This window comes from Pseudophryne corroboree, chromosome 11, assembly GCF_028390025.1.
Source record: "Pseudophryne corroboree isolate aPseCor3 chromosome 11, aPseCor3.hap2, whole genome shotgun sequence".
Taxonomy (NCBI): domain Eukaryota; kingdom Metazoa; phylum Chordata; class Amphibia; order Anura; family Myobatrachidae; genus Pseudophryne; species Pseudophryne corroboree.
In genome coordinates, this window is record NC_086454.1 from 94297104 (window position 1) to 94312956 (window position 15853).

Below are 15853 nucleotides of genomic sequence, written 5' to 3' on the forward strand. Positions count from 1 at the left end.
TGTGTGACCGATCTTCATGCTATTTAGAAGAAAAAGCAGACAGTGTGGGATTTATACAATATATAGATTAGATTTATGATATGTCTTTGTGGCTTTTCCATGAGAGTACAAATTCCACTGTAATTACTCATACCACGCTCTAATGCGCAGGACCACGGGAGTGACCATACGCAATTTGCGAACATGTGCAATCACAGCCGAACACGTACGCACACTGAGGCCATCTATGTGTAGTTTGTACTTGATGTGTGTACTGCAATATTTTTCGACTTTGACACCATCGACCCGAGTTCCAAGGGCTTAGATTGCTAGTTATCCCTCATAGTTCATTTAGTGCTAGCTCCAAGTGACCCAGACAGGGGGCTGCAACCTGCCCATCGAGCGCAGCGAAGCCCAACTTCCCTTGTGGGGATCCTTGGTGAAAACCACTGCGGGTTAGACTTCGCACCCCTGCTCTGGGTGTCCGTCAACCACTTGGTGCTAGTTGTAGTTCTCCGCTATACATCTCCTGATACCATCCAAGCCTCCAGTCACTCCAGTTCTAAGTTCCAGCTGATCATTGTCCCTATTGCTGCAAAGGAATTACAGCAAACCCTCTCGCTTTCAACACTCCTCACAGCTCTGACACTGGTTCAGAGACACCCACATACCAGGTCCTGACAGCCAGGATCAAAGTCAGGGAAATCATAGCTGGAGTCCAGGAAGTCAAATAGCATAGCCAGGTTACAGAAACACATACCTCCCAACATTACCTTCTCCAGGAGGAACAGAAAGCTCTGCTCCTGGGCTTCCCTCTTAATTTATGATTGCCATCACTGGTGCTGAAACACCTTTCTTATCCATTAACCTGTTCAAAACAGGTGCCGGCAATCATAAGAAACAGGAGGGGAGGGGGGGTAATAAGGCCAAAGAGAGACAGCTGGGGGCAGGGAATTAGGCCAGAGAGAAATGGGGGGTGTTAATTATAAGGTTAGAGACCATTTAATAACCCGGTGTTTCAGTATTTGTTCCTTTAATTTAATCGCACTCACTATTCCATCATTAAGATTAAATGAATTCTTACCCCTATTATTCATTAAATAATTCAATGAATAATTGATTATACCAAAGGACAACCCAACCCCCAATCAATAGAAGTAACCAATACATTAATATATGTTGTTTAGCTCCACTGTATCATTTAAACCTTGTGGTGTTAATGTTCCTAAACAAAAAATAGTGAGTGCGATTAAATTAAAGGAACAAATACTGAAACACCGGGTTATTAAATGGTCTCTAACCTTATAATTAACAGTATACATATTTTTTATATAGGGGAGAGTGTTAGTAATTATTGGATAGAGTTTTAAATTGTGGTGACATCGTGGATAATAATCTAAGGGATATAAAATAATATAGATTGATTATATTTATTTCAGTTTGTTAATCAATTAATAATGAATTGGTTAGGTGTTATAGATGAATTTAGTATATATATTTTTTATATGTCTCATCATGTCCGACAGCTACTATATAATGAAGGACTATATGAAGGAATGCAAAAATATAGACCTTTTATCAAGCCTTGTTACGATAAAATCCTCCTTATGATAAAAGATCTGTGATAATGGAGTTGTCTCTATTATATAATCAGATGGGAAAATATCTCCATGACTACTGGGCATCTATATCTCTAGGGCAACGATCACTCAGAGATGTGTGGACATTATCCAAGGACGTCCCAGCTGCTTGAGGAAATGGAATGCACAGACCATCACTATGCGCCGAGTTACCATGACTACATCCGGAAGTGGTTGATAGATGGAACGCAATGGTCACGTGGGCAGGGTGCAGCGGCACCGAGAAGCGCGCGCAGATAGTGCTATTTAAAAAGGCTGAAACTAAGAGGTCTAATATTCTCAATATTCTCCTGAGGAAGCCGCCGAGAATACAGGCGGAGAAACGCGTTGAGAAGGGATACACGGGTCCGGATCTGACGGCTAAGACTCTGAGGGGACACGATGGACTAACTTGCGGCACGTATTTATTGAGGCTCCAAGGAGGGAACATCTTACGGTGAGAACAGCCAGTTCCATTGGGAGTGCTCTAACTGCATTGGCAAGAAAATAAGGTCCGTTGAATTGTTGTGCCCCACACCCTATTTAAGAGGTGATGATTTGCTTGAGACTTAGCCATTAACACCATGGATAATAATTGCTGAAAATGTTGAATACATTGAATACTAACACAGTAATCATGGACTCTCATCAATGATTTATTAACATCTGCGGGACTCATGAAATAAGGTTAATTTATGACCAATAATTACCTGAGTGAGAGCTGATTATATCAGTGTTGATTAAATCCACCAGCGAGAGCTGACTGGATTTTAATGAAGGGACTGTGCTTCAAAAAGTCCAATTGGAGAAGATTGCTGGAATTAATTAAGGATCACAGTCACTAATTAGAACAGTGGCAAAAGTATATATACCAACACAATACTCTGAAGCAAATTGAGCTTGAGCTAAGGAAGTATCAGGCTAAACGGAGGATTAAAATAATCAATAAAGATTAATATTGCAGTTCAATTTTGGATGAATCACTGTTCTAAGAATCGTAATTTGACAAATAACAGTAGGAGTATTATGTATTTTTAACTTGTCTGACATTAATTACGCTTAAAAGCTCAATTAAGTATCCTAGATTTGAAATGGTGGCAGTGAATATTAGTCATTAAGATTGGATTCTTTTCAATGGTTGAATTTGGGGTGATCCTTTTACCCTGATTAAATATAAATTAATTATTTCCTATATAGAAGTTTGTAATTCTCCAACTATATGACTAATAATTCATTGTTGGTGTTTTTATTGTAATATTTTAATTATTGACACCGGCCGTGTGTGTTTTTTGTCTTTTTTGTTTTTATTGTATGTATTTTTTGCTATAGGATGTGGTGGGATAAATAAATTTAATTTTAATTTAAAGATTCTGGTAGTACAGCGCTTCATTTGTTGTTCTTTTCTACTACCTTTAGTAACCCAGTGGCGAGCGAAGTGGAGCGAGCCACCGAGCCCGCAGGGGTACATTTCGGGTACCCTGTTCGGGCATGGCTCCGCTCCCTGGTGATGTGCCCCTCCCCCTGGTGACGTCAGAGGTCCCTTACCCAACTTGGATTTAGAACTAACCATCAGAGCAGGGGCTGGCAGCTCTGATTGGGAGGGGGCAGGAGGAGCTGGTCTGGCAAGCTTAATGCACGGGATGGGGAAGGTGATCAGAGCAGCGGCTGATCAGGGTGGGCAGGAGAGAGAGATATAGAGATAGATATAGAGAGTGAGACATCGTTATATATAGAGATAATTAGACAGATACATATAGAGGTATACCCATACACAGGAGCAGGGCAGTCCGCAGGAGCCATCAGCGCACACTGGAGTCTTCCTCCAACAGCACGCAGGCAGCAGGATGCACACCGAAGAGGAGCCACTGAGCAAGCAGTCTCGGGGGAGCCGGATAGCAGTCGTCAGGGTCAGCCAGATCCCCGATAGGACCGCAGCAGGGGGAAAGCCGGGGAGGGGGAGCCACAGAGCGGGGATATCCAGACAGACCCTGGTAGCCAGCAAGCGAGAGCAGCCTGTGGAGAAGTTGCCCATGGCAACCAATCAGCATTGACGTAACATTTATAATTTGTATACTGTAAAAGTATACAGAGCAGCTAGTTGGTTGCCATGGGCAACTTCTCCACTGGCTCACTTCCCAACTTTTATCACTTCTTAGCAAATGTCCCCATAAGGCTCCTTTGTGTATCCTGTGCTGCCGCTGCCAGTGTACGGGGAGGAGACTCCGCAATGTGAGAGCCAGCAGAGGGAGCCGACGGGTGCAGAGCCGGGAGAGCAGGGAGTTGGTGGCACGGTTATGGCTAAAACCAAGTTGGGGAAAGGACCTCTGATGTCACCAGGGGGAGGAGCAGGCTCCAAACAGGGTACCCGAAATGTACGCTCGCCACACTTTGCTCACCACGCTTCGGGCTTGGTGGCTCGCTTCACTTGCCACCAGGTTACTAAGGGGAGTAGTTGGTGGCGTGGATAGTGGCAGTACTATCCTGCCGGCCTAGCTCCTCCCCCTGACATCAGAGTTCCTTTAGCTCACTTGATTCTAGCATCTACCATGGTGGCACTGGCTGTGTCTGTGCTGCGCCGCTCAGGCATCTGAGGCTGTGCGGGACAGCGGCACCAGAGCTACCACAGCGCTACGTTACAGCACCCAGGTGTGCTGTGTATTTGGATGTAGCGCCATCATGCGAAGACTATGGGTGCACAGCCGGACAGGAGGATCGGGAGCTGAGGACTGGCTATCACTGGTAAGAGGACCTCTGTGAGGGACTGAGGACTGCCCGAACCACTGCCCATCTGTACAGAACGACCAGAGGTGTCAGTGCTTGAGGAGTGAAGCAGTGCTGGGAACGGAGGAGCAGCCAGCGGACCAGGACTCCGTGGAAGACCCCCATCATGATGAGGAGAAGCGGAGGAGCAGCGTCAGCCAGAGACTGGAATCACAGGCACAGCAGAAGACACCCCGCGCAAACCGGCATCAGGACCCCGAGCAAGCTCTGTGTAGCAACCAGCTGCAGGACACCAGAAGGTCCCCTCCCGGAGGACAGCACTGCCCGGAGGCAGAAGAGAAGACCCCGGCGGAGGACCAGAGGCGACCGGCTGGCTGGAGAGAGGACCCTGGCAAAGAGTGCAGCCCGATGCGGTGCTCAGCATCCCGTGCGACACTGAAGGCCGAAGGAGCCGGGTCGTGAGGTGGCGGAATAGCCGCAGCAAGGAGTGAGACCCTGGCCATACTCTAAGCCCTTTTGCTGCATACTCTTCCCCCTTTCCCCAGTGCTGTGTTTTCCCTCTTGTGCCAGCTATTCACTAGGAACCTGCAACTGGGCCGAGGTACATAAATGAAAATTGCGGACTCTGTGGGGGCCCATGGACGGCCCACCACCATTATACCAGCCCAGCCTGCAGGTGTTGCCGGTGGTCCTGCGCCCACAGTGCACATGTGCTGTGTGCCAGACACCGCTGGTACACACCTAGTTATGGCCCTGCCCTTACGTCATGCCATGGCGGGAGGGGCGGAGAGGAGGGCATCACGGGGAGAGCTGCCATCGTTGTGCACCCATCTACGGTGGCTGCTGACGGTAGTGGTCACCAAGTTACACTAACGGCGGCCGAGAGAGTGAGGTCATATTATTTTGCCTTCTGTGTGCCGTGTATGGGTTAGGTTCCCATAGGTGTGGTCTGTACACGTTTACTATGTAGCGGTGTATGTGTACTTATTATGGAGCTGTGCTGTGTGTATATAGTTGCATGAGAGCAGTGCCCCCGGGCCTGTGCCTCCTTCTCTGGGGGTAGCTGCAGGGTGCTGTCCCATCCGCCTTCCGTCTGTTGCTGGCTGGAAAGTTGTGCACTAGTTTCTGTGTTTGCTTTTATTACATTAAATCATCGCAGTGTACGTATATCATTATACAGAATAGGGCATTTATTTATTTTAGTTTTGTCAGGTGTCAGCGTTCTGTGTAGTACCTTCTGCTTTTCCAGCTTCTTTTCCACAACATGTTGTATTAAATCAATTAAATCTAGCTGGGTCACTCAGTTAACACCGAAAAAAAAAGCAAAAAAGCCAATACCTGACCCAAGCTTCAGATGTATTTTGCCTGTGCCAGCAAATTTTTGGGCATGAAACAGGTAAAGTGGGCACAAACACCATATTTGACCATTTTGAAGTAGCTGCTGTTTTGCAAGGGTTCCATAGACTTGAGCCACAAATGTGACACTTTAAAACCAACACGGTCGTCACTTACATTTAATTTAGCACTATTTTAAACACTCTTAATTTTCTCTTACGTCCTAGAGGATGCTGGGGACTCCGTAAGGACCATGGGGTATAGATGGGCTCCGCAGGAAACATGGGCACTATAAAGAACTTTTAGTATGGGTGTGCACTGGCTCCTCCCTCTATGCCCCTCCTCCAGACCTCAGTTAGATCTTGTGCCCAGAGGAGATAGGGTGCATTACATGGAGCTCTCCTGAGTTTTCTGTGTAAAAGAATTTTGTTAGGTTTTTTATTTTCAGGGAGCTTTGCTGGCAACAGACTCCCTGCATCGTGGGACTGAGGAGAGAGAAGCAGACCTACTTAAATAATAGGCTCTGCTTCTTAGGCTACTGGACACCATTAGCTCCAGAGGGAGTCGGAACACAGGTCTCACCCTGGGGTTCGTCCCGGAGCCGCTGTCCTCCTCGCAGAGCCGGAAGAAAGAAGCCGGGTGAGTATGAGAAGAAAAGAAGACTTCAAGGCTTCACTGAGGTAAGCGCGCAGCGGTAACACTGCGCGCCATTGCTCCCAGACAACACACACAGAAAGGCACATATGGGTGCAGGGCGCAGGGGGGGCGCCCTGGGCAGCAATAAACCTCTTGGATGGGCACAATATACATTATTAGGCTGCGGAGGCAGTAAATAATACAACCCCCGACATTTTTTGTTAATCAGAGCGGGACCGAAGCCCGCCGCTGGAGGGGGCGGAGCTTGATCCTCAGCACTAACCAGCGCCATTTTCTCCACAGAAGCTGCAGACAACGCTGGCTCCCCGGACTCTCCCCTGCTGAACGAACTCAGAGGGCTGAAAAAGGAGGAGGGGGGCACATTACAGGCGCAGTGAGTGGGGAAATCAGTGTAATTTCATATAAAAGCGCTATGTGGGTTTATTCCAGTGTCAGTTTGTCGCTGGGTGTGTGCTGGCATACTCTCTCTCTGTCTCTCCAAAGGACCTGGTTTGGGGAATTGTCCCCTTATAGTTATATCCCTGTGTGTGTGGGGTGTCGGTACGTGTGTGTCGGCATGTCTGAAGCTGAAGGCTTATCCAAGGAGGAGGTGGAGCAGATGAGTGGTGTGTCCCCGTCGGTGGTGCCGACTCAGGATTGGATGGATATGTGGCATATGTTAAATGCACGTGTAACATCATTACATAAGAGACTGGACAAAGCAGCGTCCAGGGTGTCGACAGGGGGTCAATCCACAGATTACACCGACTCACAGGGCCCGTCGGGGTCTCAGAAATGTCCCTTGTCACAAATAGTGGACACAGATACCGACACGGGCTCTGATTCCAGTGTCGACTATGATGAAGCGAGATTGCACCCTAGGGTGACAAAGAGTATTCAGAGCATGATTATTGCAATTAAAGATGTTTTGCATATCACTGATGAACCCTCAGTGCCCGACACGAGGGTGCACATGTTTAAGGAGAAGAAACAGGTAGTAAACTTTCCTCCATCTCATGAACTTAACGAGTTATGTGAAAAAGCTTGGGAAACTCCAGATAATAAACTGCAGATTCCCAAAAGGATTCTTATGGTGTACCCTTTCCCTACGCAGGATAGGGTACGTTGGGAATCCTCTCCCACAGTGGACAAGGCTTTAACACGCCTGTCCAAGAAGGTGGCGCTACCGTCTCCTCAAGGATCCTGCGGACCGCAGGCAGGAGACTACATTGAAGTCTAGATATACACATACTGGTACTTTACTTAGACCTGCATTTGCGTCGGCATGGGTATGTAGTGCAGTAGCAGCTTGGACAGATACCCTGTCAGCTGACCTTAATAGGGATACCATTTTTTAAACATTAGCTCATATTAAGGACGCAGTCTTATATATGAGGGATGCTCAATGCCATGGCTATTTCTGCAAGACGATATTTATGGATCTGCCAATGGACGGGTGATGCGAACTCAAAAAAGCATATGGAGGTCTTACCTTACAAGGGTGATGTTTTGTTTGGGGATGGTCTCGCGGACCTGGTTTCCACAGCGGGTAAATCTACCCTTTTGACTTTTGTTCCCCAACAGCAAAAGAAACCTCCACGGTATCAGATGCAGTCCTTTCGGTCACATAAGTCCAGAAGAGGTCGGGGCTCCTCTTTCCTCGCCAGAGGTAAGGGTAGAGGTAAGAGAAGACCTGCTTCGGCTAGTTCCCAAGAGCAGAAGTCCTCCCTGGCTTCCGCTAAGTCCACCGCATGACGCTGGGGCTCCCCTACGCCTGGAAGGAGGGGATTTTATGGTGTCGCTAGACATAAAGGATGCTTACCTTCATGTCCCCATATATTCCACTCATCAACAATACCTGAGATTGGCTGTACAGGATTGTCATTACCAGTTTCAGACATTGCCGTTTGGGCTTTCCACGGCCCTGAGGATTTTCACCAAGGTAATGGCGGAAATTATGGTGATCCTGCGAAGGAAGGGTGTCACAATTATCCCATACTTGGACGATCTCCTGATAAAAGCGAGATCAAGAGATCAATTGCTGAAGAACGTGTCGCTCTCCCTGAGGGTGCTCCAACAGCACGGTTGGATTCTCATTCTGCCAAAGTCACAATTGGTTCCAACGACTCGGTTATCGTTCCTAGGCATGATACTGGACACGGAACAAAAGAAGGTTTTTCTCCCGTTGGAAAAAGCCCAGGACCTCCAGAACATGGTCAGAGACCTGCTAAAGCCAAAAAGAGTGTCAGTTCATCAATGCACTCGAGTTCTGGGAAAAATGGTGGCCTCCTACGAGGCCATTCCCTTCGGCAGGTTTTATGCGAGGACGTTTCAGTGGGACCTTCTGGACAAGTGGTCCGGGTCCCATCTACAAATACATCAGAAAATAACACTGTCCCCCAGGGCCAGGGTGTCTCTTCTATGGTGGCTGCAAAGTGCTCACCTTCGCAGGTTTGGCAGTCAGAACTGGGTTCTGGTAACCACGGACGCAAGCCTCCGAGGATGGGGAGCAGTCACGCAAGGAAGAAATTTTCAGGGACTATGGTCAAACCAGGAGGCCTGTCTGCACATACATGTGCTGGAATTAAGGGCCATATACAACGGCCTTCGACAAGCGGAGAGTCTTCTTCGCAACCTACCGGTTCTGATTCAGTCAGATAATGTCACAGCAGTGGCACATGTGAACCGCCAAGGCGGGACAAGGAGCAGAGTCGCAATGGCGGAAGCCACCAGGATTCTTCGCTGGGTGGAAAATCACGTAAGCGCTCTGTCAGCTGTCTTCATTCCGGGAGTAGACAACTGGGAAGCGGACTTCCTCAGCAGACACGGTCTCCATCCAGGAGAGTGGGGACTTCATCAAGAAGTCTTTGCAGAGATAACGAGTCTCTGGGGAATTCCTCAAATAGACATGATGGCGTCACGCCTCAACAAAAAGCTTCCGAGGTACTGTGCCAGGTCTCGGGACCCTCAGGCAGTGGCAGTAGACGCCCTGGTGACACCATGGGTGTTTCAGACAGTCTGTGTGTTTCCTCCTCTTCCTCTCATCGCAAATATTTTGAGGATTATAAGACAGAAAAGAGTACAGTCGATACTCATTGTTCCAGACTGGCCTCGAAGGGCCTGGTACTCAGATCTTCAGGAAATGCTCACAGAAGATCCTTGGCCCCTTCCTCTCAGGGAGGACCTGTTGCAGCAGCGGCCCCTGCGTATTCCAAGACTTACCGCGGTTGCGTTTGACGGCATGGCGGTTGAACGCCGAATCCTAGCAGAGAAATTCGGTGAAGGTCCATTCCACTAGGAAGGTGGGCTTTTCTTGGGCGGGTGCCCGAGGGGTCTCGGCATTACAGCTTTGCCGAGCAGCTACTTGGTCGGGTTCAAACACTTTTGCTAAATTCTACAAGTTTGATACCCTGGCTGACGAGGACCTCGCTTTGCTCAGTCGGTGCTACAGAGTCATCCGCTCTCTCCCGCCCGATTTGGAGCTTTGGTATAAACCCCATGGTCCTTACGGAGTCCCCAGCATCCTCTAGGACGTAAGAGAAAATAAGATTTTAAACCTATCGGTAAATCTTTTTCTCGTAGTCCGTAGAGGATGCTGGGCGCCCGTCCCAGTGCAGACTGGATCTGCAAGACTTGTATATAGTTTTTGATTACATAAGGGTTATGTTACAGTTTGGAATCGGTGTCTGACTGATAATGTTATTGGTTCATACTGTTAACTGGTTATGTGTTTTCCAGGTTATATAGTATGATTGGTGTGGGCTGGTATGAATCTTGCCCTTAGATTAATAAAATCCTTTCCTCGTATTGTCCATCTCCTCTGGGCACAGTTCTCTAACTGAGGTCTGGAAGAGGGGCATAGAGGGAGGAGCCAATGCACACCCATACTAAAAGTTCTTTATAGTGCCCATGTCTCCTGCGGAGCCCGTCTATACCCCATGGTCCTTACGGAGTCCCCAGCATCCTCTACGGACTACGAGAAAAATATTTACCGGTAGGTTCAAAATCTTATTTTTTCTTGTACTAATACTACACCTTTTTATTGTCTTTTCTTAACACCTTTCACATGTGCAACACTTTGTAATACATAGCTTTTTGCTTCTTTCTTATTAACACTAACACCATAGCTTTTCACTGGTGTGCTACCCTGGGGTGACTGGCTCTCACCGTCTTGTGAGAGGTTGGGGTCCTGCGACCCGGACTCAAACTTTGTGTTAGGAACCCATCAGAGACGAAGTCACCTAGATGCTGGTTGATGGGCTAGTATTTTTTAGCTAAAAAGTATACCAAGAACCTCAAATTTGCTCTATGTTAGATTGCAGAGTTTATTTTAATTATTCTGAATAGCGGTACTTTGTATTGTGGAGTGGGCATCGGCACCACTATACAATAATTCAGTCCAATCTCCCGATTATTAGGAAATCGGCCCAATAATTGTATAGTGTGTACTTAGGTTTAGAGTATGTATTGCTCTATACTGTATAGTGCACCATGGTTCCACTCTTGTGTTTCCCTTTCTTCCCCAATATTATAACCTTAAGACTCAAAGACAAAAGCTAGATGTTTACAAAGGACCTAATTACCGTAACGCTAAGTCCTAGTATATAAAGAGGGCCTTTGAATCCACAACTTTCTTCTTCAATATCCTGACAGTTTGGTATACATTTAAAAAAAAATGCAACATAGTGTTATGGTTTAATTGCTTTTATTTTTATTTGCTTTTATTGAATGCAGGAGACTGTGGGGGATATTTAATAAACAATTATCTAATAAAAGCTGGAAATTGTGGAGATGGAGGTACTGTAAGTTTGTTTAAAAAAAAGAGATAAATATTTCTTCTTCAGGTTACATACCCTTCAATATGTCGGAGGGTATGTAATCAGGGGAAGAAATATTTATCTCTTTTCTCCAGAAAACATCACTATCACATTTTCCAGTATTTATGAGAAAATTATGTTTCTTAAATATCCCCGTGTGCCATCATCTTCTTACTGGTGTATATATGGTGGTGGCAGGACCACGTGGTGTGGTGGTAGCAGGACCACGTGGTGTGGTGGTAGCAGGACCACACAGTGCGGTGGTGGCAGGTCCAAATTCAGTGGTGGTGGCAGGTCCAAATTCAGTGGTGGTGGCAGGTCCAAAGTCAGCGGTGGCTGTAGCTCCACAGTCAGCAGTGGTGGCAGGACCAAAGTCAGCGGTGGTGGCAGGTCAAAAGTCAGCGGGGGTGGCAGGTCAAAAGTCATCGGTGGTGGCAGCTCAAAAATCAGTGGTGGTGGCAGCTCCACTTGGCATGATGGTTGCAGGTCCACACAGTGCGGTGGTGGCAGGTCCAAATTCAGTGGTGGCAGGTCAAAAGTCAGCGGTGGCTGCAGCTCCAAAGTCAGCAGTGGTGGCAGGACTAAAGTCAGCGGTGGTGGCAGGTCAAAAGTAAGCGGGGGTGGCAGGTCAAAAGTCAGCGGGGGTGACAGGTTAAAAGTCAGCGGTGGTGGCAGGTCAAAAGTCAGCGGTGGTGGCAGGTCAAAAGTCATCAGTGGTGGCAGCTCAAAAATCAGTGGTGGTGGCAGCTCCACTTGGCATGATGGTTGCAGGTCCACACAGTGCGGTGGTGGCAGGTCCAAAAAAATGCAACATAGTGTTATGGTTTAATTGCTTTTATTTTTATTTGCTTTTATTGAATGCAGGAGACTGTGGGGGATATTTAATAAACAATTATCTAATAAAAGCTGGAAATTGTGGAGATGGAGGTACTGTAAGTTTAAAAAAAAAAAGAGATAAATATTTCTTCTTCAGGTTACATACCCTTCAATATGTCGGAGGGTATGTAATCAGGGGAAGAAATATTTATCTCTTTTCTCCAGAAAACATCACTATCACATTTTCCAGTATTTATGAGAAAATTATGTTTCTTAAATATCCCTGTGTGCTATCATCTTCTTACTGGTATATATATGGTGGTGGCAGGACCACGTGGTGTGGTGGTAGCAGGACCACGTGGTAAGGTGATAGCAGGACCACACAGTGCGGTGGTGGCAGGTCCAAATTCAGTGGTGGTGGCAGGTCCAAATTCAGTGGTGGGGACAGGTCCAAAGTCAGCAGTGGCTGCAGCTCCCAAGTCAGCAGTGGCTGCAGCTCCCAAGTCAGCAGTGGCTGCAGCTCCAAAGTCAGCGGTGGTGGCAGGACCAAAGTCAGCGGTGGTGGCAGGTCAAAAGTCGATGGTGGTGGAAGGTCAAAAGTCAGTGGTGGTGGCAGGTCAAAAGTCATCGGTGGTGGCAGCTCAAAAATCAGTGGTGGTGGCAGCTCCACTTGGCATGATAGTTGCAGGTCCACACAGTGCGGTGGTGGCAGGTCCAAATTCAGTGGTGGCAGGTCCAAATTCAGCGGTGGCTGCAGCTCCAAAGTCAGCAGTGGTGGCAGGACCAAAGTCAGCGGTGGTGGCAGGTCAAAAGTCAGTGGTGGTAGCAGGTCAAAAGTCAGCGGGGGTGGCAGGTCAAAAGTCAGCGGGGGTGGTAGGTCAAAAGTCAGCGGTGCTGGCAGGTCAAAAGTCAGCGGTGGTGGCAGGTCAAAAGTCAGTGATGGTGGCATGTCAAAAGTCAGTGGTGGTGGCAGGTCAAAAGTAATCGGTGGTGGCAGCTCAAAAATCAGTGGTGGTGGCAGCTCCACTTGGCATGATGGTTGCAGGTCCACGCAGTGCAGTGGTGGCAGGTCTAAATTCAGTGGTGGCAGCTCCAAAGTCAGCGGTGGCTGCAGCTCCAAAGTCAGCGGTGGCTGCAGCTCCAAAGTCAGCAGTGGTGGCAGGACCAAAGTCAGCGGTGGTGGCAGGTCAAAAGTCAGTGGTGGTAGCAGGTCAAAAGTCAGCGGGGGTGGCAGGTCAAAAGTCAGCAGTGGTGGCAGGTCAAAAGTCAGTGGTGGTGGCAGCTCCACTTGGCATGATGGTTGCAGGTCCACTTGGTGCGGTGGTGGCAGGTTCACCTTGTGTGGTGGTGGCAGGACCACTTGGCATGGTGGTGGCAGATCCACTTGGCGCAGTGGTGGCAGGTCCACTTGGCACGGTGGTGGCAGGTTAACTTTACATGGTGGTGGCAGGTTAACTTTGCGCGGTGGTGGCAGATCCACTTTGTGTGGTGGTGTTAACTCTAAACTGCATGGTGGTGGCAGGTCCACTTTGCGTGGTGGTGGCAAGTTCACTTTGCACCATGTTGGCAGGTCCACTTTGCGCCGTGGTGGCAGGTTCACTTTGCGCCGTGTTGGCAGGTTCACTTTGCGCCGTGGTGGCAGGTCCACTTTGCATGGTGGTGGCGGGTTCATTTTGCGTGGTGGTGGTGGGTCCACTTTGCGCGGTGGTGGTGGGTCCACTTTGCGCTGTGGTGGCAGGTTAACTTTGCGTGGTGGTGGCAGGTCCACTTTACACGGTGGTGGCAGGTTCACTTTGTGTGGTGGTACCAGGTTTAAACTGCACGGTTGTGGCAGGTCCCATTTGCGCCGTGGTGGCAGGTCCACTTTGCCCCGTGGTGGCATGTCCACTTTGCGCCGTAGTGGCAGGTCCACTTTGCGTGGTGGTGGCAGGTTCACATTGCGCGATGGTGCCAAGTTCAATCTGCACAGTGGTTGTAGGTCCACTTTGCGTTGTGGTGGCAGGTCCACTTTGCACTGTGGTCTCAAGTCCACTTTGCATGGTGGTGGCAGGTTCACTTTGCGCCGTGGTGGCAGGTTCACTTTGCGCCGTGGTGGCAGGTCCACTTTGCATGGTGGTGGCGGGTTCATTTTGCGTGGTGGTGGTGGGTCCACTTTGCGCGGTGGTGGTGGGTCCACTTTGCGCTGTGGTGGCAGGTTAACTTTGCGTGGTGGTGGCAGGTTAACTTTGCACGGTGGTGGCAGGTTCACTTTGTGTGGTGGTACCAGGTTTAAACTGCACGGTTGTGGCAGGTCCCATTTGCGCCGTGGTGGCAGGTCCACTTTGCCCCGTGGTGGCATGTCCACTTTGCGCCGTAGTGGCAGGTCCACTTTGCGTGGTGGTGGCAGGTTCACATTGCGCGGTGGTGCCAAGTTCAATCTGCACAGTGGTTGCAGGTCCACTTTGCGTTGTGGTGGCAGGTCCACTTTGCATGGTGGTGGCAGGTTCACTTTGCGTGGTTGTGGCAGGTCAATTTTGCGCGGTGGTGACAGTTTCACTTTGTGTGGTGGTGGCAGGTCCACTTTGCGCGATGGTGGCAGGTTCACTTTGCGTGGTGGTGGCAGGCCCACTTTGCATGGTGGTGGCAGGTTCACTTTGTGGGGTGGTACCAGGTTTAAACTGCACGGTTGTGGCAGGCCCACTTTGCGCCGTGGTGGCAGGTCCACTTTGCCCCGTGGTGGCATGTCCACTTTGCGCCGTAGTTGCAGGTCCACTTTGCGTGGTGGTGGCAGGTTCACATTGCGCGGTGGTGCCAAGTTCAAACTGCACAGTGGCTGCAGGTCCACTTTGCGTTGTGGTGGCAGGTCCACTTTGCGCTGTGGTCTCAAGTCCAGTTTGCATGGTGGTGGCAGGTTCACTTTGCGCGGTGGTGGCAGTTCAATTTTGTGCGGTGGTGACAGTTTCACTTTGTGTGGTGGTGGCAGGTCCACTTTGCGCGATGGTGGCAGGTTCACTTTGCGTGGTGGTGGCAGGCCCACTTTGCGCGGTGGTGTCAGGTTCAAAGTGCGCGCTGGTGTCATGTTGAAACTGCACGGTGGTGGCAGATCCTCTTGGTGCGGTGGTGGAATGACTAGAGTATACAAAGTAACATAGTTAACTAGGTGCTTCATCGCGCCCTACGGGCGCTCTTCACACACCGTCATAAGGGGCTACACCCCCTTAACCCCTGCACGCCTTTCTGGGGTTCAGTATTTGTATTATATAGAGTATTACCTGTATTCCTAGTTTTGTTAGTGGTTAAATATTGCATGACGAAAGGGCGTTCGATGGTGAAGAGGGCGTAGCTCCTTGCGACGGGGAAGGGCGGGGGAGTGGGGGCTGGGGAGGGGGGCCAGAGTTGCTGCGGGTGGGGAAGGGGTGGGGGTGTTGCAGGTGAGGGAGTGGCAGGTGCAGGGCTGTTGCAGAGGGGTTCTGGAGGCGCTGCGGGTGTGGAAGGGGCGGGTGCGGGGGGTGCTGCGGGTGTTGTATTGGGTCCGGAGGTGCCGCGGGTGAGGGAGGGGCGGGATGCAGGTACGGGGGTGTGGCAGATGGGTGAGGGGGTCTGGAAGCACTGCAGGTGGCGGAGGGGTAGGTATGCAGGTGGGTAGGGGGTCCGGAGGCGCGACGGCTGGGAGAGGGGTGGGTGCGGGGGTGCAGCGGATGGGGAGGGGGTCCAGGGGTGCTGAGGGTGTGGGAGGGGCGGGTGTGGGGGTTCCATGGGTGGGGGAGGGGCGGGTTCGGGGCTGTTGCGGATGGGGGAGGGGTTCCTGAGGTGCTGCGGGTGGGAAAGGGGTAGGTTCGGGGGTGCGGCGTATGAGGGAGGGGGTCCCAGAGGCGCTGCAGGTGGTGGAGGGGCGGGTCCGTGGATGGGGTAGGGGTCCGAAGGCACCACTGGTGGGGGATGGTGGGGTGA

General features: G+C 49.8%; 1 protein-coding gene across 1 annotated transcript; it reads right to left on the bottom strand.

Moving 5' to 3' along the window:
• Nucleotides 1-12224: 12224 nt before the first annotated feature.
• On the bottom strand, nucleotides 12225-15071 carry LOC134968650 (uncharacterized). Its single transcript, XM_063944175.1, has 2 exons — nucleotides 13260-15071; nucleotides 12225-12674 (listed from the first exon to the last, which is right to left on the bottom strand). The coding sequence occupies exons 1-2, from the start codon at nucleotides 15069-15071 to the stop codon at nucleotides 12225-12227; spliced, it is 2262 nt and encodes a 753-aa protein (XP_063800245.1).
• Between the last annotated feature and the right edge of the window lie 782 nt (nucleotides 15072-15853).

Coding starts and splice junctions, on each gene's coding strand:
- LOC134968650 (XM_063944175.1), bottom strand. CDS start 15,071: ATGAAGCACCTAGTTAACTATGTTACTTTGTATACTCTAGTCATTCCA. Junction 12,675..13,259: donor TCCTGCCACCACCACACAAG/GTGAACCTGCCA, acceptor TTGGAGCTGCAG/CCACCGCTGAATTTGGACCT.